The sequence below is a fragment of the Aegilops tauschii genome, chromosome 5, assembly GCF_002575655.3.
Source record: "Aegilops tauschii subsp. strangulata cultivar AL8/78 chromosome 5, Aet v6.0, whole genome shotgun sequence".
NCBI classification, from domain to species: Eukaryota; Viridiplantae; Streptophyta; class Magnoliopsida; order Poales; family Poaceae; genus Aegilops; species Aegilops tauschii.
This window is the reverse complement of record NC_053039.3, coordinates 387,110,446-387,136,246: the sequence shown is the minus strand read 5'-3', so window position 1 is coordinate 387,136,246 and position 25,801 is coordinate 387,110,446. Positions and strand designations below refer to the sequence as shown.

Here is a 25,801-nt window from a genome sequence, read left to right as displayed (position 1 = left end):
CATCATAATCCGGTAAGCTTGTGCATCCAAAGCAGCCTGCTCCGCGGCTATCCTGGTATCCTCAGCTGCTAAGTCGGCTTTTGCCTGGGTGATTTGATCTTCCACTTTCGCGACTTCCGCATTGTGTGCATCCTGGTCCGCCGGGTTAACCTCTGCCATCAGCGTTGCCAACACATCAAACAAATCAGATAGAACCTAAGCTGGCGGTCGCACAGGGCCTCCTGCCCCAGCTGCTGCCGCCGCTGCTGATCCGGAAATCATCGCCGCAGCAGTCGAAGAGTGGAGCGCCGGTTGCGTGCCGGCCATGAAAATCGCCACCTGGTTTGGCAGATCAAAGGGTTCCGGAATACTGTCGCCATCGGAACAGCCCCCAATCCGGCCATCTTGTAACTGAACGACTCGGTCTCTCCAGTCGATGACTCGTCGCCAGAATAAACAATGGTCTCACCACTAGATTCCGATCTATCCTCAGATTCACCTCCATGGATAACTCCCACGAAGGCATGCTTCCTGACAGGCTTGAGCCGCGCAGATCTCGCACGCTGAGCCGTTTCGACGAGGTCGGTGCAGATGTCCGACTCAGGGCCCGGTTCACCGATCTTGCCAATGAAAACGTGTATGCCACCAAAGGGGACCCAGTACCCGTACTCGATTGAGCCGGCCTCGGGGCCCTAGCCTGCATCGTCGATGTAGAGCTTGCCGCGACGACTCTTGGTCATCCGGCCCACAGCGTAACCCTTGAGTCCCTCGAAGCTGCCCTCCAAGAACTTGAAACCATCATGCGATAGCCCCACGGTGGGCGCCAACTGTCGTGGTTTTGTCACGGCAGATGTCCTAAAGAAAGGACTTAGTCATGGAGCCATCGCTACGGGTTAGCTCGAAGGGGTTAAAGCGGACAAGGGACGCAAGAGAGTTTTATACTAGTTCGGCCCCTTCGATGAAGGTAAAAGCCTACGTCTAGTTGTGATGGAATTGATGGGGTTTCAATGACCAGGGAGCGAATACGCTTTGCCTGGGTCTCGAGTTATTGTTTGTTGTCCCTGAACCGCCGTCGAGTCGTCCCCTTATATACATGGGTTGACGCCCGTCGGTTTACAGACTCCGAGGCCGGCTCATAATAGTGTCCGACTCGGTCTCTGCTACATATATCTTACAACACAAGTTTACATCTCAATGCTGGTTTGTGTCTACACACCTTAAACCGGCTTTGGGCCCTGGGCCTTCATGGAGCGTCACCGTCTGTCTTCATGGGCTTCAGATACAGATGAACTACTTATGAAGTTAACCCGGCCTCTCCTGGCCGGTTTACGCCCAGTGGTAATATCCCCAACACACCGCAAAAGAAGATTACATCGAATAGATCTCCAAGAAGATCGAGGAGAACATTGTATTGAGATCCAAAGAGAGAGAAGAAGCCATCTAGCTAATAACTATGGACCCGAAGGTCTGAAGTAAACTACTCACACATCATCGGAGAGGCTATGGTGTTGATGTAGAAGCCCTCCGTGATCAATGCCCCCTCCGGCGGAGCACCGGAAAAGGCCCCAAGATGAGATCTCACGGGTACAGACGGTTGCGGCGGTGGAAATAGGGTTTTTGCTCCGTATATGATGTTTCCAGGGTGTATGGGTATATATAGGAGGAAGAAGTACATCGGTGGAGCAACGAGGGGCCCACGAGGGTGGAGGGCGCGCCTGGGGAGGTGGGCGCGCCCCCTACCTCGTGCCTTCCTCGTTGATTGCTTTACGTAGACTCCAAGTCCTCTGGATCACGCTTGTTCCGAAAATCACATTCCCGAAGGTTTCATTCCGTTTGGACTCCGTTTGATATTCTTTTTCTGCGAAACACTGAAATAGGCAAAAAAACAGCAATTTGGGCTAGGCCTCCGGTTAATAGGTTAGTCCCAAAAAATAATATAAAAGTGTATAATAAAGCCCATTAAACATCCAAAACAGAATATAATATAGCATGGAACAATAAAAAATTATAGATACGTTGGAGACGTATCAAGCATCCCCAAGCTTAATTCCTGCTCGTCCTCGAGTAGGTAAATGATAAAAACAGAATTTTTGATGTGGAATGCTGCTTAGCATAATTTTCAATGTAATTCTGTTATTTGTGGTATGAATATTTAGATCCGAAAGATTCAAGATACAGGTTTAATATTGACATAAAAATAATAATAATAATACTTCAAGCATACTAACTAAGCAATTATGTCTTCTCAAAATAACATGGCCAAAGAAAGTTATCCCTACAAAATCATATAGTGTGGCTATGCTCTATCTTCACCACACAAAATATTTAAATCATGCACAACCCCGATGACAAGCCAAGCAATTGTTTCATACTTTTGATGTTCTCAAACTTTTTCAATCTTCACGCAATACATGAGCGTGAGCCATGGACATAGCACTATATGTGGACTAGAATGGTGGTTGTGAAGAAGACAGAAAAGGAGAAGATAGTCTCACATCAACTAGGCGTATCAACGGGCTATGGAGATGCCCATTAATAGATATCAATGCGAGTGAGTAGGGATTGCCATGCAACGGATGCACTAGAGCTATAAGTATATGAAAGCTCAACAAAAGAAACTAAGTGGGTGTGCATCCAACTCGCTTGCTCACGAAGACCTAGGGCATTTTGAGGAAGCCCATCACTGGAATATACAAGCCAAGTTCTATAATGAAAAATTCCCACTAGTATATGAAAGTGATATCATAGGAGACTCTCTGTCATGAAGATCATGGTGCTACTTTGAAACACAAGTGTGGAAAAAGGATAGTAGCATTGTCCCTTCTCTCATTTTCTCTCATTTTTTCTTTTTTTTTGTTTGGGCATTTTTTCTCTTTTTTATGACCTCTTTTCTTTCTCTTTTTTTTTTATTTTCGTCCGGAGTCTCATCCCGACTTGTGGGGGAATCATAGTCTCCATCATCCTTTCCTCACTTGGGACAATGCTCTAATAATGATGATCATCACACTTTTATTTACTTACAACTCAAGAATTACAACAATACTTAGAACAAAATATGACTCTATGTGAATGCCTCCGGCGGTGTACCGGGATATGCAATGAATCAAGAGTGACATGTATGAAAGAATCATGAATGGTGGTTTTGCCACAAATATGATGTCAACTACATGATCACGCAAAGCAATTATGAAAATGATGAAGCGTGTCATAGTAAACGAAACGGTGGTAAGTTGCATGGCAATATATCTCGGAATGGCTATGGAAATGCCATGGTAGGTAGGTATGGTGGCTGTTTTGAGGAAGGTATATGGTGGGTGTATTATACCGGCGAAAAGTGTGCGGTATTAGAGAGGCTAGCAAGGGTGGAAGGATGAGAGTGCGTATAATCCATGGACTCAACATTAGTCTTAAAGAACTCATATACTTGTTGCAAAAATCTACAAGTTATCAAAGCAAAGTATTACGCGCATGCTCCTAGGGGGATAGATTGGTAGGAAAAGACCATCGCTCATCCCCGACCGCCACTCATAAGGAAGACAATCAATAAATAAATCATGCTCCGACTTCATCACATAACGGTTCACCATACGTGCATGCTACGGGAATCACAAACTTCAACACAAGTATTTCTCAAATTCATAACCACTCAACTAGCATGACTCTAATATCACCATCTTCATTTCTCAAAACAATTATCAAGCATCAAACTTCTCATAGTATTCAACACACCCATAAGATTATTTTTTTACTAATCTTGGATGCCTATCATATTAGAACCAATTTTTACGATTAAAGCAAATTACCATGCTGTTTTGTAGTACTCTCAAAATAATATAAGTGAAGCATGAGAGAACAAAAGTTTCTATAAAATAAATCCACCACCGTGCTCTAAAAGATATAAGTGAAGCACTAGAGCAAAAACTATATAGCTCAAAAGATATAAGTGAAGCACATAGAGTATTCTAATAAATTCCGAATCATGTGTGTCTCTCTCAAAAGGTGTGTACAACAAGGATTATTGTGGTAAACTAAAAAGCAGAGACTCAAATCATACAAGACACTCCAAGCAAAACACTTATCATGTGGTGAATAAAAATATAGCTCCAAGTAAAGTTACCGATAGACGAAGACGAAAGAGGGGATGCCTTCCGGGGCATCCCCAAGATTTGGCTTTTTGGTGTCCTTAGATTACCTTGGGGTGCCATGGGCATCCCCAAGCTTAGGCTCTTGCCACTCCTTGTTCCATAATCCATCAAATCTTTACCCAAAACTTGAAAACTTCACAACACAAAACTCAACAGAAAATCTCGTGAGCTCCGTTAGCGAAAGAAAACAAAACACCACTTCAAGGTACTGTGTTGAACTCATTCTTTATTTATATTGGTGTTAAACCTACTGTATTCCAACTTCTATATGGTTTATAAACTATTTTACTAGCCATAGATTCATCAAAATAAGCAAACAACACACGAAAAACAGAATCTGTCAAAAACAGAACAGTCTGTAGTAATCTGTAACTAACGCAAACTTCTGGAACCCAAACAATTCTACCAAAATAGGAAGACATAGAAAATGTGTTTATTGATCTACTTCAATTGGAATCAGTATTTTATCACGTTCTGGTGATTTTAAACAATTGTTTTCGTGAATAGAAAGTTTCTGGAATTTTCAGCAAGATCAAATAACTATCATCCAAGAAGATCTTATAGGTTTAACTTGGCACAAACACTAATTAAAACACAAAAACAAATCTAACCAGAGGCTAGATCAAATATTTATTCCTAAACAGAAGCAAAAAGCAAAAAAACCAAAATAAAATTGGGTTGCGTCCCAACAAGCGCTATCGTTTAACGCCCTTAGCTAGGCATAAAAGCAAGGATAGATCTAGGTACTGCCATCTTTGGTGGGCAATCCATAAGTAGCTCTCATAATAGATTCATATGGTAATTTTATTTTCTTTCTAGGGAAGTGTTCCATACCTTTCCTTAATGGAAATTGGATTCCCTTCCTTCATATCAATAATTGCACCAATCGTTCTAAGGAAAGGTCTACCAAGAATAGTAGGACATGAAGGATTGCAATCTATATCGAGAACAATAAAATCTACGGGCACATCGTTCCTATTTGCAACAATAAGAACATCATTAATTCTTCCCATAGGTTTCTTAATAGTGGAATCCGCAAGGTGCAAGTTTAAAGAACAATCATCAAATTCATGGAATCCTAGCAAATCACACAAGGTTTTTGGAATCGTGGAAACACTAGCACCCAAATCACACAAAGCATAGCATTCATGATCTTTAATTTTAATTTTAATAGTAGGTTCCCACTCATCATAAAATTTTCTAGGGATAGAAACTTCCAACTCAAGTTTTTCTTCATAAGATTGCATCAAAGCATCAACGATATGTTTTGTAAAAGCTTTATTTTGGCTATAAGCATGAGGAGAATTTAGCACGGATTGCAACAAGGAAATACAATCTATCAAAGAGCAATTATCATAATTAAATTCCTTGAAATCCAAAATAGTGGGTTCATTAATATCTAAAGTTTTGACCTCTTCAATCCCACTTTTACCAAATTTTGCATCAAGATCTAAAAACTCCGAATTTTTGGACGCCTTCTAGGTAAAGGTGACTCATCTCCAATCCCATCATTATCAAGATTCATATTGCAAAACAAAGATTTAATAGGAGACACATCAATAACTTTTAGATCTTCATCTTTATTTTCATAGAAACTAGAAGAACACGCTTTCATAAAGCAATCTTTCTTAGCACGCATCCTAGCGGTTCTTTCTTTGCACTCATCAATGGAAATTCTCATGGCTTTGAGAGACTCATTGATATCATGCTTAGGTGTAATAGATCTAAGTTTCAAAGAATCAACATCAAGATAAATTCTATCAACGTTCCTAGCCAATTCATCAACCTTAAGCAGTTTTTCTTCAAGCAAAACATTGAAATTCTTTTGCGAATTCATAAACTCCTTAACACTAGTCTCAAATTCAGAGGGCATCTTATTAAAATTTCCATAAGAATTGTTGTAGAAAGTACCATAATTATTAGAGGAATTACTAGGGTACGGCCTAGGATTAAAGTTTCCTCTATACGTGTTGTTACCAAAATTATTCCTACCAACAAAATTCATATCCATAGATTCATTATTATTATCAATCAAGGTAGACAAAGGCACATCATTAGGATCAGAGGAAACACTCTTATTACCAAATAATTTCATAAGTTCATCCATCTTTCCACTCAAAACATTAATTTCTTCTATCGCATGCAACTTTTTACTAGTAGATCTTTTGGTGTGCCATTGAGAATAATTAACCATAATATTGTCTAGGAGTTTAGTAGCTTCTCCTAAAGTGATTTCCATAAAAGTGCCTCCAGCGGCCGAATCTAAAAGATTTCTAGAAGCAAAATTCAACCTGGCATAATTTTTTTGTATAATCATCCAAAGATTCAAACCATGTGTAGGGCAATTACGTATCATTAATTTCATCCTCTCCCAAGCTTGTGCAACATGTTCATGATCAAGTTGCTTAAAATTCATGATATCGTTTCTAAGAGAGATGATTTTAGCGGGAGGAAAATACTTAGAGATAAAAGCATCTTTGCACTTATTCCATGAATCAATACTATTTTTAGGTAAAGACGAAAACCAAGCTTTAGCACGATCTCTAAGCGAAAAAGGAAATAGCTTCAATTTAACAATATCATTGTCCACATCTTTCTTCTTTTTCATATCACACAAATCAACGAAGCTATTTAGATGGGTAGCGTCATCTTCACTAGGAAGGCCGGCGAATTGATCTTTCATAACAAGATTCAACAAAGCAGCATTAATTTCACAAGATTCAGTATCGGTAAGAGGAGCAATCGGAGTGCTAAGAAAATCATTGTTGTTGGTATTGGTAAAGTCACACAATTTAGTGTTATCTTGAGCCATCGTGACAAGCAAGCAATCCAACGCACGAGCAAACAAGAAGCAAGCAAAAAAAAAAAGAGGCGAACGGAAAAGAGAGGGCGAATAAAACGGCAAGGGTGAAGTGGGGGAGAGGAAAACAAGAGGCAAATGGCAAATAATGTACTGCGAGGGATAAGCGTTTGTGATGGGTACTTGGTATGTCTTGACTTGTGCGTAGACTCCCCGGCAACGGCGCCAGAAATCCTTCTTGCTACCTCTTGAGCACTGCGTTGGTTTTCCCTTGAAGAGGAAAGGGTGATGCAGTAAAGTAGCGTAAGTATTTCCCGCAGTTTTTTAGAACCAAGGTATCAATCCAGTAGGAGACCACGCGCGAGTCTCACGCACCTACACAAACAAATAAGAACCTTGCAACCAACGCGATAAAGGGGTTGTCAATACCTTCACGGTCACTTACGAGAGTGAGATCTGATAAATATGATAAGATAATATTTTTGGTATTTTTTATGATAAAGATGCAAAGTAAAATAAAAGGCAATAAAAATAACTAAGTGTTGGAAGATTAATATGATGGAAAATAGACCCGGGGGCCATAGGTTTCACTAGTGGCTTCTCTCAAGAGCATAAGTATTACAATGGGTAAATGAATTACTGTCGAGCAATTGATAGAATTGAGCATAGTTATGAGAATATCTAGGTATGATCATGTATATAGGCATCACGTCCATGACAAGTAGACCGAAACGATTCTGCATCTACTACTATTACTCCACACATCGACCGCTATCCAGCATGCATCTAGAGTATTAAGTTCATAAGAACAGAGTAATGCTTTAAGTACGATGACATGATGTAGAGGGATAAACTCATGCAATATGACATAAACCCCATCTTTTTATCCTCGATGGCAACAATACAATACATGCCTTGCTGCCCCTGCTGTCACTGGGAAAGGACACCGCAAGATTGAACGCAAAGCTAAGCACTTCTCCCATTGCAAGAAAGATCAATCTAGTAGGCCAAACCTAACTGATAATTCGAAGAGACTTGCAAAGATAACCAATCATACATAAAAGAATTCAGAGGAGATTCAAGTATTGTTCATACATAGACTTGATCATAAACCCACAATTCATCGGATCTCGACAAACACACCGCAAAAGAAGATTACATCGAATAGATCTCCAAGAAGATCGAGGAGAACATTGTATTGTGATCCAAAGAGAGAGAAGAAGCCATCTAGCTAATAACTATGGACCCGAAGGTCTGAAGTAAACTCTCACACATCATCGGAGAGGCTATGGTGTTGATGTAGAAGCCCTCTGTGATCAATGCCCCCTCCGGCGGAGCACCAGAAAAGGCCCCAAGATGGGATCTCACGGGTACAGAAGGTTGCGGCGGTGGAAATAGGGTTTTTGCTCCGTATCTGATGTTTCTAGGGTGTATGGGTATATATAGGGGGAAGAAGTATGTCGGTGGAGCAACCAGGGGCCCACGAGGGTGGAGGGCGCGCCTGGGGGAGGTGGGCGCGCCCCCTACCTCGTGCCTTCCTCGTTGATTGCTTTACGTAGACTCCAAGTCCTCTGGATCACGTTTGTTCCGAAAATCACGTTCCCGAAGCTTTCATTCCGTTTGGACTCCGTTTGATATTCTTTTTCTGCGAAACACTGAAATAGGCAAAAAAACAGCAATCTCGGCTGGGCCTCCGGTTAATAGGTTAGTCCCAATAATAATATAAAAGTGTATAATAAAGCCCATTAAACATCCAAAACAGAATATAATATACCATGGAACAATAAAAAATTATAGATACGTTGGAGACATATCAGGGCACCGCACACGGTTAAGAGAAACTTGTGTGTTCTAGGGTGCCCCTTGCCCCCGTATATAAAGGAGGGGAGGGGAGGCCGGCCGGCCCTCCTAGGGCGCGCCAGGTGAGGGGAATCCTACTAGGACTCCAAGTCCTAGTAGGTTTCCACCTAAGGAAGAGGGGGAAGAAGGAAGGAAGAGGGGGAAGGGAAGGAAAGGGGGCGCCGCCCCCTTCCCCTAGTCCAATTTGGACCCAGGGGGCGGACAGCCCCTCTTGGCCCTTCCTCTCTTCCCACTAAGGCCCATCGAGGCCCATTAGTTCCCCGGGGGGGGGGGGGGGGGTTCCGATAACCCTCCGGCACTGCGATAATTATCCTGTACCTCTCGGAACTCATCCGGTGTCCGAATAACATCGTCCAATATATCAATCTTTACGTCTTGACCATTTCGAGACTCCTCGTCATGTCCGTGATCTCATCCGGGATTCCGAACAAACTTCCGTCATCAAATCACATAACTCATAATACAAATCGTCATCGAACGTTAAGCGTGCGGACCCTACGGGTTCAAGAACTATGTAGACATGACCGAGACTCATCTTTGGTCAATAACCAATAGCGGAACCTGGATGCTCATATTGGCTCCTACATATTCTACGTAGATCTTTATTGGTCAAACCGCATAACAACATACGTTGTTCCCTTTGTCATCGGTATGTTACTTGCCCGAGATTCGATCGTCGGTATCCTCATACCTAGTTCAATCTCGTTACCGGCAAGTCTCTTTACTCGTTCCGTAATGCATCATCCTTCAACTAACTTATTTGTCACATTGCTTGCAAGGCTTATAGTGATGTGCATTACCGAGAGGGCCCACAGATACCTCTCCGGTACACGGAGTGACAAATCCTAATCTCGATCTATGCCAACTCAACAAACACCATCGGAGACACATGTAGAGCATCTTTATAATCACCCAGTTACGTTGTGACGTTTGATACCACACAAGGTGTTCCTCCAGTATTCGGGAGTTGCATAATCTCATAGTCAGAGGAACATGTATAAGTCATGAAGAAAGCAGTAGCAATAAAACTAAACGATCATAATGCTAAGCTAACGGATGGGTCTTGTCCATCACATCATTCTCTAATGATGTGATCCCGTTCATCAAATGACAACACATGTCTATGGTTAGGAAACTTAACCATCTTTGATTAACGAGCTAGTCAAGTAGAGGCATACTAGGGACACTTTGTTTTGTCTATGTATTCACACATGTATCAAATTTCCGGTTAATACAATTCTAGCACGAATAATAAACATTTATCATGATATAAGCAAATATAAGTAACATCTTTGTTATTGCCTCTAGCGCATATTTCCTTCAAACATGCATGAGGGTTTTCATTTTATTCATATTTAATAAATATTTTACAACTATACAATAATCAAATAATAAATCATTTGTATTTTAGTTCTCATGTTATCAAATATTCATGTTTCATACAATCAAATATCATTGAAAGATAGCAATCCCCGAACCCATTTCTCTCAATGTGTAAGCATGCCACCTCATCATTAAACATGCATGGGAAAAAGGTTCACCTCAACATGCGACCACTCATAAGTAAAAGCTACCTCAACATTCATATGTATACAACTATTCAATAATCAAATGCAATAATCATTTGTATCTTCAGTTTTAGTTCCACATTATCAAATATTGATGTTGTACAATCAAGCATCATTGAAATATATTACAAAATAATCCCGTAACAACGTGTAGGGAATCATCTAGCTGGAATAAGGCACCATGATAACACAAGAGTACAACACAAACAAAAGGAAATGACAGCAGGAAAACAACCCGCCAAAGCAAAATAAGAAGAAACACAAAAGTACAAATTGAACTTTACATCAACGAGCCCAAAAATTACGGTCAGTGTTCATAGTTTGACTTCACAAATAATCGACAAGAACAACTCCTGCATTGAATACTCAATCTTTGTGAAACATTAACGTGTGTCCGATTAACGAACATATTGGAGTTGGTGTAGTGTGCATTTGTCTTGTACCATATTGTGAAATCATAGTGAGATTGCGGAGTGATGGATTACGGTGATAAGCTAATTCACCAAAAAATGGTTTTACTAGACCAATCCATGTTCAGAAGCCTTCCATCAAAAGTCGGTGGTCTAGGCCGCTTTCCTTGACTTTGAGTTGGATCTCATTCTTCTCCCCGACACAAAAAGAGGGTAGACTTCATCTGAGACACATAGGTTCTTTTGCTTACTTCACAACACATGGTGCAACAATTGACGAGAGAAGGTACAATTGTAGAGGAGGTGCACCATTTAGTCTTCATGGTCATATAGGAGGCATATGCTAGCTCTAATTCAAGATCCCATGGCGCTCAAGCCGATGAGCCATCAAACAAAGGTCTGCCGCCATGAGACATTGAAATAGTTTACACTTTGCGTCCCGCAAATGTCCCAGATCAAGCTGCGAGACAAGGGATTTGACCATGCCCTCGAAAAATCAAAGTATACCAATTACATATACAACATGTTCTATGGGTTCTCTCTTTTTCTTAGAAAGGGAGGATCACCCCCGGCCTTGCATCAGATTGATGCAACCACTTTATTAAGCGAAGTATCCAAAATGTCTGCGGTCCAATACATGCTCTATTAGAGCGGAAAAAGTAATAAAAGGTAAAAAGGGCCACAACCGGCGAAAATAAGACGAGATGACTAAACACCTAACCTATTACTGGATTCAAACCGGTTGTAGATATCCCGAGCTACCATCTCCCATCGGGTAGACCAAGTAACCAAAGGCTCCTTGACTTCCGCAGGAGTGAGTAACGACCACGTACGCATCCAAGAGATGGCCCTGTAGATAACCCACATTTTTTTACGTGTATGTCTGTTAAAAACCCTTGACGGCTAGCTAGGGTATACTCTTCCCTCCAGACTTTGCCGGTGAGTCCGTGGATTCACGTCCCCTCCGCCTGCCGCTCTGGCGGCCCGGTGGTGGGGAGGATAATCCCGGTGTCTTCGCTCCAGTTAGTAGTTTAGGTTAGTTTTTTTAGTCCTCGCAGGTGCGACGCTCAGGCTGAAGCTAACGCTTCTTCTTCGAGTTTGTCTTTCGGGCTCCGATCCTCCACGAGTTCGTCCATTTGGATGTACTCTACGGAGTTCCAGCTTAGATTCCTGATTTCTTCTCTAGTTGGTGAGGTTAGGGTTTTTTGTCGCGTGGCGAGATTTGGTGTAAGGTGTTTCAGACCTAATCAAGGGTTCAACAACGACTACCACGGCTCCAAGGCGCTGGTCCTTAGGGGCACGTGCACAAAAACTTCCCGACCGTCATTGACAATGCCAAGTCGGCTCTGGTAGGGGAGCAGCGACAGCGGCATGTCGACGGCTTGTTCTAGCGGCGGTAGTGGTCGTTTGGTGGTCTTGAAATCTCGATGTAGTTTTATTATATTTGAGGTGCTTTATACTTCGGGTGAACTTTGATAAATAGAGCTGATCATTTTCGAAAAAATGGTACAACTTGTTCTATTACAAAGTACAAAGTACGAGCCGATCTTCCAATATAAGCTCCCGAATGCACTGCACGTTACCCCAACTCACGAGCAATCACCCTCCAATCCTCTTCACAAGTCATCATCGCGAAAGAAACTCCTGCAAACATACAAGCACGCAGATCATAAGAGCATCTCCAGCCGCGCCCCCAACAGCCCCCCCCCCCTCCCCCAGGCCACTTTTTCGGCCCCGGCGCCAAAAAAACGCCCCAGTTGCACCCCCAGGACGACGAAAAGCGCCGGTTCGGCCCTTTTTTCCGCCCGGCGGTCTCAGGCCGAACCCGGCGCACTGGGGGGCGATCGGGGGCTCCGGCGCAAGGGAAAAGCGCGGCTGGCCCACACTGTCAGGTGAAAAGTCAAGATTTTCTTCCCCGACTCGCCTCCCACCCCCGCGCCCTCGGCCGCCACTAGCTATATCCCGGCGCCGCCCGCCGCCCTTCACCGCTAGATAGCCATTCCCCGCCGGAAAAATAGCAGAGGTTCGCCGCGGCAGCCCCTCCAATAGCAGCTGGGCGTTTCCGGCCGCCGTTTCCGGCCGCGGAGGGGCAGTTTAGCAGCGGGTGCACGCCCACCGGGCGCAAGGTGTTCGGCGATTTGCCTGCCTCGGCGATGGACTCGGATGACGAGGAAGCGCTCGCCGCGCTGCTGGAGGAGGAAGCCGAGGCCGACGTCCAGGAAGAAGAGCAACTCGTGGTGCTCGCCGCCCTCGCCCAGCTGCTGGCGAGCAATGAAAAGTCGCGGCGAGGTGGCTCGGCGTCGGGGCGGGTGAAAGCAAAGAACCGGCATCGTCTCGAAGGGTACTGCATGCTCTACTCCGACTACTTCGCCGATGCTCCACTTCACGGTGACAAAACATTTCGGCACCGTTATCAGATGAGCCGAAAGCTCTTCCTCAGGATTGTGAATTCCATCCGGGAGTTCGACAACTACTTCAAGTGCAAGATGGATTGCACCGGCAAACTTGGATTCACCTCGATCCAGAAGTTCACGACAGCGATGAGGATGCTTGCATACGGAGCTCCCGGTGATTCACTCGACGACTATTGGCGCATGGCCGAGTCCACCAACATAGAGTGTTTCTACAAGTTCTGTCGGGCAGTGGTGGCAGCGTTTGGACCGCAATACTTGAGAACACCCAATGCGGAAGACACTGCTCGGGTCCTAGCACAGAATGCAGCAAGAGGATTTCCTGGGATGCTTGGAAGGATCGACTGCATGCATTGGAAATGGAAGAATTGCCCATTTGCTTGGCAAGGGATGTAGAAAGGCGCCAAAGACGGTTGCAGTGTGGTACTTGAGGCGGTGGCCACACAGACCTCTGGATTTGGCACTCCTTCTTTGGTATGCCAGGAACTCACAATGACATCAACGTGTTGCAGTGCTCTACTGTCTTTGCCAAGCTTGTTGAAGGTCATTCTCCTCCGGTGAACTTCGAGATCAATGGGCGGCACTACAACAAGGGGTACTACCTAGCCGATGGCATCTATCCGAGATGGTCTACATTTGTGAAGACTATCTCAAACGTTGTGCGAGGAGGCAAGAAGTCCCACTTTGCCAAGATGCAGGAGGCTTGCCGGAAGGATGTCGAGCGAGCATTTGGTGTGCTCCAATCTCGATTTGCTGTTGTCCGGTACCCTGCTCAGACCTGGTCAAAAGATCAAATGTGGGAGATCATGACTTGCTGTGTCATCTTGCACAACATGATCATCGAGAGCGAGCAAGAAGACCCAGTATTTGACACTGAACCATAGTACAGTCAGGGTCCTCTAGCCGAAATTGATCACCAGCTACCGGCAACCTGGACTGCTTACCTCAGTATGCGTCGGGAGATCCGAGACCCACAGGTGCATCATCAGCTGCAGCATGATCTGGTGGAGCACCTATGGAGGCTCAAGGGCGACGCCGGGCGCGACGTGTGATGAAATATGAGTTTTTATTTGTTGAACTATATAATTTGTATTGAACTATTTGTTGTTGTACTATTTTGTTGAAGTATTTGATTTTTCTGTGATGAAATATGTGATAAAAAAAATATTTATGTTGATAATTGAACGCCAGCCACGGCGAACCACGCCGAATATGGGTCTATTCTCGCCCATATGGGTCCTTTATTCGCCGGAAGGGGCTGAAAAGTGGGCCAATATCGACGCCTGGGGGCGACGAGTGGGCGTAAAACCGGCCCCAGCGCCGATTGTATCGCCGGGGCGATTTTTATGCGTCGGGGGGGTCAATGGGTGGAGATGCTCTAATGCCGACATCCCTTGCAACAGGAAAGCAACTGATCCTGCAAATCTCCATGGCCGCAGCCCGCTAGCTTGCTCCAACAGTGATACATGTTCCCACATGGCCCTTGTGAGCTACGACATCATCGAAAGGTCGCCGGCCAGCTAGATTCCCCTCTTCCGGCCACGCATCTTTCCCTTTCTACCGGAGATACGCAGCGGGGAGGGAGAAAAAGCTCATCATTTGACGCGAACATCTCATGGTATGGTGTCGTGTATTCATCTCGTCTCATGTTCCGTCCATCAACCTCCCTTGCCTATACATATTTTTGTCGGCCATTCCCCGGGGCATCATGGATCGAGTGCGCCCAAAAAGTTGATCTCCGGGCCATGCGTCCCCGTCCTCGTCGTGGAAAGAAGATCTGGCAAGCTGGGCTTTTTATTTTTTTGCTCCTCTCTCACTTGCACTCACTCACGGTTGTTTCTTTTCTTCTAGTTTTTTTTACATGCATGCACACACATGTAGGTCAAAGCTCCATGCAAGTTTATATGTGTGTGCGAGGGTTAGGCTAGCCTGGGAACGGGATGCATGGAAGCCCCTTTGTTTTTGGATGTATCTCCGGCTACATGCCATTGCCCCTTTTCCTCTTTATCTAGAGTATTTAACCAAAAACTATCACAATTCATGAAAACGTGTCGAAAAACTATCACTTTATGATTTTGTGCCAAAAACTATCACTTTTATCCTAATTTGTTACTAAAACTACCAAGTGTGAAAAAACTGCTCGCTTTGGCTCGTTTATGATAGTGTGGCCCACTTGCCAGGACGGAAAAAGTCAACACCGTTAACTTTGCCGTTGCCGTAGAAAGAGATCGAGATGGCGGCGGTCTTCACCAGAGGCGGAGAAGATGAAGTACTACGGTGGTGTGGCCGCATCTGGAGGAGACGGCGCGACCTGCAGGCGGCGCTCCGGCGCGAGCAGGGCGGCGGGGAGGTCTGGGGGAGGCGGATTCGGGGCGACCGCGTTGGAGCTCGTGGTCAAGCAGCTGCGTCAGGAGGAGCATGGAGGTCGGTGATGGGGAAGCCGGCGCGGGCGGAGGCCGGGCCAACTCGAAGACGGCCGAGGCGCGGAGCTGGCCGGGCCGGGTTGCACGGAGGGCGCGGGAGGCCGACAGCGGAGGACCTGGCGCGGCGCGTGGGGCGGAGCCGGCTGACGGTGCCCGGAACCGGCATGCAGGCGCGCGGCCAGACGAGAGCGGTGCGAGGCAGCACAGCAGCTGTCGGAGCGGGGCAGCGCGGGAGGCCGGGCCGGCCGGAGTGGCGGAGTCGGCGACGGGAATGAGCGGGCGCGCGGAGTTGCCGAGGGCGGGCGCGGAGGCGCCTGTACCGGAGCGAGACGGCGGACGAGCGGGTGCTCGGGAGCCAGGGCGGCGCGGACTGGAGCCGGCACGGAGCAGAGGCCACGCTCGCGGGCCGGGAAGCGGGCGCGAGCTGGCCGGTGCGGGAGCCGGTCAGCGGAAGGAGCAGCAGGGACGAGCCGGCGCCCGCGGGAGGAGCAGCAGCACTGTCGGGGCAGGCGGAGCCGGTCGTGCGCGGACTTGGCGAAGACGGATGGCGGAGCGACGGGGCTGCAGCTGACGGGGAGCTGCAGGCCACAACGACCCACGGGGTCGGAGGCGAGCGGCACTCAGCGGCAGCAGTCCTGAGCGGCAGGAGGGTCAGGCGACAGGCAGAGCGGAGCTGCAGCGAGGCAGAGAAGCCCGCAGGGGCGGCGCAACTAGTCTCGCCTCCGGCCCAGGCACGGCAGACTATGGCCATTATCTGGCTTGCGTCTGACTGGTGTATAGGCGGTCACGGGCGTTAACGGTTGGCCATGAGCACTACGCCACGCTGGCACCTAAATAGTGGGGTTGGGCAGTCAGATTCGGGTTTAACCCAGTCAAAGCGAGTAGTTTTCACACTTAGTAGTTTTTAGCAACAGATTAGGACAAAAATGATAGTTTTTGGCATAAAATCGTAAAGTGATAGTTTTTCGACACGTTTCTATGAATTATGGTAGTTTTTTATTAAATACTCGTTTATCCAGGGCACGCAGACAATGGGACATGTCTCGCAGCCTTTCTGCGGAGAGGTCGGGATGCTCGCACCGAAAAGAGCACGTAGAAACTTGGCCGATGCAAGAAAGAGGGGACTAGTTTTTCCGCATGTGTAGACAGTGCCGCAATAGTGCACGGATCATAATGTATGTTCTTTTATACACATCAAATAATTAAGCTTGCCTTCTTAATGTCATTAGGCTTTGTTTGCGAAAAGACACTCTTAAGCTGGTGGTAGCTGAGGAGTATCATATATAGTACTAGTATCATGCATAGTGGCACATATTTTAGTATCAGAGATGACTTCATTTATTGTCATGCATGATACGGAGGGGAACTTTTGGTCTATGGGTGTATCTACACCCTATATGGAAAAACAATTTAGTAATTCAATGAAAAGTCAAAAAAAATTGAAAATATTTTTGAAATAAACTTAACCTTCCATTGTACTTGTCAGAAAAATTCCACAAAAAGAAAACCAGCCTTTGACTTCTTTTCAAAAAAGACAATTTTTTGGCCAAAGTAGTGTGAATAGTGATCTATAATAACAAATAAATTTTGTCTTTTTTTCTCTGAAGTCAACGTTGGTTTTTTGTTCGTGAAAATTTATATACTAGTGCAAAAGTAAGTCAAGTTTATTCTAAAAATACTTCTGAATTATTTTGACTTTTTATTTAATTGTTTTAAAAAATTCCCCATATAGGGTGTATCTATAACCAGGAACCAAAATGTATTTCCTTGCATGATACATACCAGTGATACAATAGTGAGGCGACGACACAGCCCTCAACCAGACCTTCTGCGAGCATCATGGGGAATTACCTCAAGTCAGGACTTGTTTATTTTTAGCCCGGGAAGTTGACGGGGATGACGTGAGATTTCCCTATTCCCTCGTAAACCAAATGCACAACCAATTTAACCCGGGAGAGTTATCCACGGGTGGCAGCTCCCCAGGGATCAGGCGGGGATAGGATCCCCGTGTACCAAACAAGCCTTTATAGTGCCAACTATATGCATGTAAATATTTATTATTCAATAATCAATATGGCCAATTGTGATCAATACAAAAATAGAAGGAAAATCATATTATGTTACACATGTTGTATTTTTTTATATTTAAAACCAAATTACAAACCAAGCAAAATTGATCGATGGCTCACGCGCTTGGTTTCTTCAAACAACAAAATGACAACATTGTCGTGTGCATCAATCAACAAATGGCCGTCAACATAATGGCCATCAACAAATGGCCTTGGTATTGACAAATGTGGAACAAACCATAACAAAATATAGGTATTGAGGAATTTGGAACAAACCAAGCACGTAAACCATTGTCGTGTGCATCAATCGATCATGCAAAATCTAGAGACACCGTCTCGGTTTTGAAGGAAAAAAGGGACACAGCCGTAATGCAGTAATAGTTGAGGGTTTAGAAGCAAGCGAAATGCTAATGAAATGTTGACACATTTCCATGATCGATTGATTGAGGTCTCATCCTAGCTAATATACAAGCGAGATATGTAGGAAGACAACGCGGAAGAAGCAAACCCAATCAAAGAGCAACTCGTGATCTTGTAGTATGTATACACCGCCGATAGTTTTCGGACTTGTATACACTCCGTAGTTCAGATGTGCACACAGCTAGCACCTTTTGAGCATCCGGGCCGGCACGGCGGCACATAACCACGGCCAGACCAATCGGTGAGTGACTCAGAGGCTCAGGGCGACCTGGCGGCGACGGCGGCGGCGGCACCGTCGTGCTCGACGTCGGAGACGGCGCAGTCGTCGTCGTCGTCGAGCCCGGCGCCGCCGAGCGCGCCGTGGCCTTGGCCGAAGGCTCTGGCGTGGTCCTTGAGGGAGCGCTTGTGCTTGAACTCGGAGCCGCAGAGGCAGTACCAGAGCTTGCCGCAGTTCTTCTCGTGGGTGCGCCAGTCGCCCTTGACGGCGAAGGCCTTGCCGCAGCGGCGGCAGAGGAAGGGTTTGAGGCCGTGCTTGCGCTTGTAGTGCGTCTGCAGGGTGCGGAAGTCCTTGAGCGGCTTGGCGCGCGGGTGGTCGACGTTGTTCCGGCACCCCGGCGCGCAGCAGTAGCACGGCAGCCGCAGCATCGCCGTCGGCTGGATGCCCCGCAGCGACTCCGGGCCCTTCCGGTACTGTGACCCGTGCCCCCACATGTGCATCTGCATTCACAAGTAGTTATTCATCGGCTACTTTAACAACCTACTCCCTCCGTCCACGAACAAGCGTACTTCTAACTTTTATCCTAAGTCAAAGTTTTAAACTTTTGACCAATTTTATAAGGAAAAGTAGCAGCATTTATGGCACTAAATTAGTATCACTAGATCCGTTTTGAAATGTACTTTCATAATATACCAATTTGATGTCATATATGTCACTACTCTTTTCTATAAAATTGGTCAAAATTTGAAAACTTTGACATAGAAAAAAAAGTAGATGTACACTTATTCACGAACGGAGTATGTCGATATTAATTAGGCGTCAGAGATAAACCTATGCAGAAGCAGCATGCTGCATCGTTTGATTAGCACGTACGTACTGCGCTCTTGATAGGCTGATATAATTGCTATGCACTCCCCCGTTTTCAAATATTTGTCTTTTTAGAAATTTCAACAAATGACTACATACGGGGCAAAATGGGTGAATCTACACTTTAAAATATGTCTACATACATTCGTGTATTATAGTTCATTTGAAATGTCTAGAAAGACAAATATTTGGAAACCGAAAGAGTAGTACTACGTACGAACTACATGCATGGATCATGATCATATGCTGCGTTTTGTCAGTTTGATGGCAGAGTTTAAGGGTTCCGTGTGTGGACATCGATGGATCAGAAGAGCATATTCATGTTCTATTCACCTTCAGGCCGGGTTGCGTTTAATGCGTTGCTCATTTCGAGGTGCGCGTGGATGCTGTTGCCCTCGGTACGTGGCTTGGCCGCATCAGTCTGTGTAGCTCAGAGGCTTTCCCCATGCAGACGTACGCAGCGGCAGTCAGTGGGCGAAACCGGCCGGAGAGAAGCCGCATGAGCGAGCGTTGACGGCTTTTGGTTGCGACGGCTCTAGTACTCCACCATACTGGCCCCTAGCTTGCGTGCTGCTTGTGTTGTGTGTTGTAGGCTTGTAGCACATGCGTGTCTGTGGTGCATGTCCGGTTCGCGCACAGCACAGTGGAACTGTCATCGGGGAGGGACAGAACACAGTGGCAAGCTAAGCTACAGGCCTCTTGCAGTCATGGACGTTGAAAGCTGCGATTGAGAACTAATTGAAGGCGGTGTAGCAAAGCCCGATCGGTTCGACGGCATGCTTAATTAGCCCTCGATGCTAGCTGGTCAGGTGTGAACCGGCTGATGAAGAAAAGCTCATCTCCCCTGATCAAAACATCCAATCTAGAGGCAAAGCTCATACAACATGGGAGCCACATGAGCCAGGACTCAGCTCGGCTGGAGTGCATGCATCCATGATATGCATGGTAGTGACCACTGGGCGATCGATCAGATCGAACCAGATCGATACACGGCGTGTTAGGAAAGCAGCAGCAGCAGCTGGCCCAGCTTTTGCATCGATCATATCGATCAGACGACACTAAGCTGCACGCACACGCTCATGTCCGTCCGGCCGTGGCCTGAGTAAGCTGTTGCATGCATCTGATTCGTCTAAAAAAAGTTGCATCATGCGTCTGATTACGTTACGTACAGAGATCGATCTTCACTGGGATCTCCACAGTGGCATCCACCACGCCACCACCCATGCATGCATGCATGCGTTCATGCATGGGTGCATTTCCAAAGAGCGCAGCGCTTCGGAAAGCTCCGGCCCCAGAAAAGCATAAAAGTTCAAAAGGTTGCATGCATGGCTCCCCCTGACGGGCCATATATGTCTTGTTCAATCACACGAAAAGGCAGGCCACTGTGGCTGTGCCATCCCTCCCGAGCCCAGCTCAATCGATCCCCGTCCAGAGACACCAGCACGTGTACGCATCTATCTATCTACCTGGTACCTACTAGCTAGTATGGCACTTCCTCGTTCCCACATGCGTGCATGAGCAGAAGAAGCTAAACCACAAGACACCAACGGAAGAGGAACTGTGCATCTGCCTCAATTGGTGCATTTGGGTCAGAAATTTGCTTAATTCAGTCCACAGAAGCATATCAGGAGAAAAATTTCAAGAGTAAGAAGATCTAGACTACGTTTTTGGCAGCTCAGTTTTTTAGAGTTTTGGGAGAATACTGTGATAAAAAAATACACTGTTTTAAAACGAGTTTGATATAGGCTTAGCATCTACAAACACAACAGTTCCATAAACCATACCCTGTTTTTTTTTTTCAGTATTTTAAAAAGAGGTCTGGAGCTCTTTTATAAACCAAACCGGGAAAAATTGTGGTTTGCAGAAGCTGAAGTATTCATTGGCTGGCCATTAATTGGAATACCAAGGTTTTAGATTACTACGATTTTGAAAAACCTTTGCTGCCTGTTGGAGTATAATGTCCATCCCTTTCCCATAGTTCGGACTTTTGGATGAGTTGGCTGGAGCATGAATTCAATACTGCCAAACCAACCCGGGAATATATGTACATTTACTTTGTGCATCGACAAGAATTTTCACTAGCCCTAAAAGCCATGAACTTGGAGACTTTTCAAGGCAAAGAAGGTTTCCTAGTAAAAACCAGACATTTAAACATAAGGGGAATATCTATTAATTTTTCGTGATAGATTTGCTACATTCATACTGCTAGGCATGAACTAGTACGTTCTGAAATGGGTTTTGTTGCATTTGTCCAGAGAGGATATAAAAATGTTAGGTGGATGTCACGGCGAGGCGTACGTTGATTAATAAATTCAGGTTTTATATTGGCAGCTCGAAGCTAGCTAACAGAAGCATACGGTAACGGGACCAACACATGTGTAACGATTCCGACGTGATGTTGCTCTAACTTTATTCCCGGCAAAGGATCAGCTCCCGGCCTCCCGCGCAATTACACGCTGCGAGCTGTAGCGTTCGTTCAAGTCTCATCACTCTTGTTCGCTAGCTTCACAACTGTGGTACTAGTAGTAGAACTTTATTTATTTTAACCTACCCGCAGGCAACAGCTACAGCATTTATTGGTAGGTAATTCCAGTTAGGGACTTGCTAGGATCGATCCATCCAACTGTGCTGGAGAAAACAGGAGCTCCAAAATTGTTCGAGTCCCAAGTCCCAACAAAATGGGATCAACACAATTAGTATGTTTTGCTTAATCAAATAAATCACTAGTATGTTGTTATGAACAAAATATAAGGGGGTTTAATTTGATATAATTAACCGCCGGTCTCGTTCGTGTATCATGGTTAATTTCCAGAGAATTAATCCGATCCGTTTTAGTAGTCGAGATCAAAATGTTGCTAAGAACATAGAGGAGCAGCAACATATACTGCGGAAAATTAACGCTTAATTCTTGAAGGTGTGTGTGGCAGTGGCTCACCTGCATGTTGTTGTATCGATTGAAGGTCTTGAAGCAGACGGGGCAGGAGAACTGCGTCGGGCCGATGAGGATCTGCGTCGGCGTCGGGATCCAGTACTGCCCCTTGTTCAGCCGCCCGATCGGCGTCGAAGCAAACCCTAGCACCGGCGCCACCGCCGCCTCGTTCTCGCCGTCGTCATCTCCGTCCCCCTCGGCGCCACCGCCGCTCAGCTCCCTGCTAACGCGGTCGTCCTCTTCCTCCTCGTCGTCCCTCGCCGCCCTAGCTGCGGCCGAGATCCCGGAGATGAGGCCGGCGGCGGTGCCGGCGCTCGGCAGGCCTATATGCAGCGCCACCGTCACGTCCCCCGCTGCGCCGCCCGCCTCCGAGTCCATCGCGTCGTCGGTCGCCTTGGAGTTCAGGTCCGCGAAGAGCTGCCGTCCCGCGAGCTGCTGATTGTGGTGCAGGCTACTGCTCGCGGCTGGGCCCGGAGCTTGTTTCCCCTCCTCCCCATCCTCCTCGTCGCCGTCGTCGGAGTCGTCTGGGCCGGGGCCGGACCGCCGCTCACGCGACCTGCGGGAGGCGGGGGCGAGAGAGAGGAGGGGCAGGGCTTCCCGGAGCGGGGGCGACGACGGCGGGGCAGGAGGAGGCGGCGGGGAGAAGAAGGGGCTGGAGGAGTAGGCGGAGAGCGGAGGAGGCGCCGTCGTGGACGCCACTGGCGCCGGCACCGGCGTGGGTGAGAAGTAGTAGCGGTGCTGTTGGTAGTTCTTGAGGAAGGTCGTGTACGGGTTCTCCATGGCTCGAGCTCTGGGTAGCTCGCGCTTCTACTTCTAGCTTCCCAGGCTTGGCTAGAGAGTTTGTGTTGTGTGCACTTGTGCTGTGGTGGTTGGCAAGGGTTATTATAGGGTGCCCTGCGTGATGAGCTGACGGGCGCCAACATTTTACGGTGGAACATAGCTTACCCCATGCCGACGTTGGATATATACAGGTCTGTATAATTTTGTATTAACTTTATTAATATAAAGTTGTACAAAGCTTGAGATATTTATTTTGGGACGTAGATGAGAGCATAATTTCAGGCACGATTAGAATTCTAAAATGTAAAACTAGAAAATGAGAAAAGGTTTGTCTAGGGCACATCTAGATTGTTGTAGTTATTACACATCTAAGTGACTTAATCAAACTAGAAAAAAAATACAAAAGGAAAAGTTTGCACGAATCTCTGCGTAAAATCAATGATATATGACTTAGATATGCAATACTTATGGCGGTGTGTCTAGGGCACATCTAGATGTGCCCTAGTTATTGCACATCTAAGTGAGTGAATCAAGCACAAAGAGGAAAAAAAAGAAAAAAGAATTATCCACACGAATCTCGACATAAGATCAATGACATAGGACTTAGATGTGCAATACTTATGGCACATCTAGATGTGCTTTAGCAAAACTGATACTTATGGCACATTTAGATGTGCTTTAGCAAAACTGAATGAGAAGCGATGTATTCTACCATGCACAGGATATACTGTGCATTGACCCATTGTCCGTGTTGCTTTATTCATGCCGCGTTCTTTGTTTTGGCGTGTAGTTTCTTTTATTCAGTGTATTCATTTGGTTTTCTTCTTGTTTCAAAGTGTATCATAATGTTTCGCTGTGTATCCGCAAATTCGTTCCGAAACAAGTGCATTCCTGGTGGATGCATGCACCGTATGTGTAGTGGAAAAATAACTTTCGTAGAAAATAAATAAAGGGAAACTAGTGGCGTTTCGAATGTAATATTAATGGAGGGCCTCGTTTCTTTTTTGACAAAAGATGGAGGGCATCCTTAGATTGTACGATTTTCATAGAAGTTTAGAGATTTTTGAATCTTTCAAAATTTGTCTATATGGGACGTTTGGATCAACAGGTGGGTGTTCGAGCTGATCAAGTATATGAAAGATCGATCCGCCTGCTGAGGACAGGACCGAAAGATCTCGATATATTGGTATCCATACCTTTTGTGGTGCATCAACTCTCCCTACTTTTGTATCAGGCACAATTTCCTCACTTTTCGCTCACAAAAGGAAAGACTCTCTAGACATGGAGTATCTGGTCACGAGCTCAAAAACTCACTAGTGAATAGTAAAACTGAAAGATAGTGAAAAAACAAAAAATCTGAACTTTTATTGTGCTAAACTTTGATAATTGTTTTCGTCGGGTTGCAAAATTTTACCAAGAAAGGACATTTGTGTAAGTCGTGGTAAAAAAACAAAATTGATGCTCCAAAAATGTTGTTTTTGAAAACATTCTGGAGTTCTGATTTATTTTTTCTTGTCTTGCATGAATGTCATTTCTTGATGAAGTTTGTCAAGCATACAAAACATTTGTCAAAGTTTGGCATAAAAAAATTCAGTTTATTTATTTATTTTTATTTTACTATTCATCTCAAGCTCATTTGAGCTCGGGAGTAAAATAGGACTTTCGAGGCTCTCTTCACTTTTTCTCTTGTTTCCTCATGTTCCATGTATGTTTGGTTTTCCAACATTGTATTCTATACGAAGTCTCGTTGGCAATAAATATTAGCGATCAAGTTGTTTCGTAAGGAAGATCTATGGATCATATGAATGATGCTGCGAAATTTTTTTGGGATGCATATACATATGCCCTCTAGTCCATTAGAATTTGAACATTAGTTCATACCTTATCTTCTGTAGTTTTTTCTTTGAGAAGTCCAATACATTTATTTCTAATATGTCTCTTCAACCATCCATAATTATTTGCATTTACCTCCAGTGCAGCATCCAAGGGCATGCACTGCAACATTCTCATGTTTTGAAATCAACGAGGAATTGGGACATCTCAATTATGAGTTTTTATATTCTATGTTTTCTAATTCCTACACTCCAAAGGTAGTCTAAGAATACAACGGTGCATAAAACTGGTATTTGGGTGCATATCATGGGAAAAGAAAGAAAGATAATTTCCAATTTTACAAGGAGCGTGAAGAGCATTACCTTGAAAAAAAATCGTAGTTTTGCATGTGGTTCTAGGATAGGAAATTTACTTGGTTCAAGAAAAAGTATGCATGATTTGTTCAAATGGTGAGAGCTACCGAGCTACTACAATTCTCACAGTGCAACCTCCCCTCCTGCGAGTTTTTCACCTTGCAGTTGAGTGTCTCGAAACATAGTAGATGCATGTACATTCATAAATACATACGAACACTCAACCCTATGAACGGACATAGGTACGTCATACCCCTATGAGCGTCTCTGAGTGCCCGAGCCGGCAAACGAACCATCGACATAATATGGTTAAAACACAACCATTGGATGTTGATCCAACACCTCATAAGAAAAACATCAGGCAGCTGTGAAGTAGGCGCTCCCTTAATAATTATTTAAACGTAGAATCAAACCTTGACAATTAAAGTGGTCACAATATTTGACATGGACGTGCATCCATGCATGTCGAACATCGTTCCAAGTACCGGCACACACGTGTTTCACAAAACTTCACTAGCACGTAACATACTCTCTTTTAAGCTAACAAACATATGGAGAACCAAATGGCCAAAACTTGAATGTTTGACACAAATATCTATAGAACACACGCACGTTCTGGATGGGGAGGAGTCCCTATTTTGGACGAAAATCCATCTATGCGCCTGTGGGTGCAACCGATGGTGCACGTACCGTTGTGTGTTTGGTCCGGTTTTTATAGCTCTGATGGATAAGTCTTG

The 25,801-nt window shown here is 45.3% G+C and overlaps 1 protein-coding gene across 1 annotated transcript; it reads right to left on the bottom strand.

Annotated features, from left to right (window-relative positions):
• Positions 1 to 18,073: 18,073 nt before the first annotated feature.
• LOC109766310 (zinc finger protein WIP5) lies at positions 18,074 to 22,989 on the bottom strand. Its single transcript, XM_020325072.4, has 2 exons — positions 22,105 to 22,989; positions 18,074 to 18,802 (listed from the first exon to the last, which is right to left on the bottom strand). Exons 1-2 carry the CDS (start codon positions 22,876 to 22,878, stop codon positions 18,344 to 18,346), a joined length of 1,233 nt encoding a protein of 410 aa, XP_020180661.1. The 5' UTR covers positions 22,879 to 22,989; the 3' UTR covers positions 18,074 to 18,343.
• Between the last annotated feature and the right edge of the window lie 2,812 nt (positions 22,990 to 25,801).

What these genes read in the sequence shown, in the direction of transcription:
- LOC109766310 (XM_020325072.4), bottom strand. Translation starts at nt 22,878, where the DNA reads ATGGAGAACCCGTACACGACCTTCCTCAAGAACTACCAACAGCACCGC. An exon ending in ATCGATACAACAACATGCAG is followed by an intron (nt 18,803 to 22,104) that starts GTGAGCCACTGC and finishes TTGTGAATGCAG; the next exon opens with ATGCACATGTGGGGGCACGG.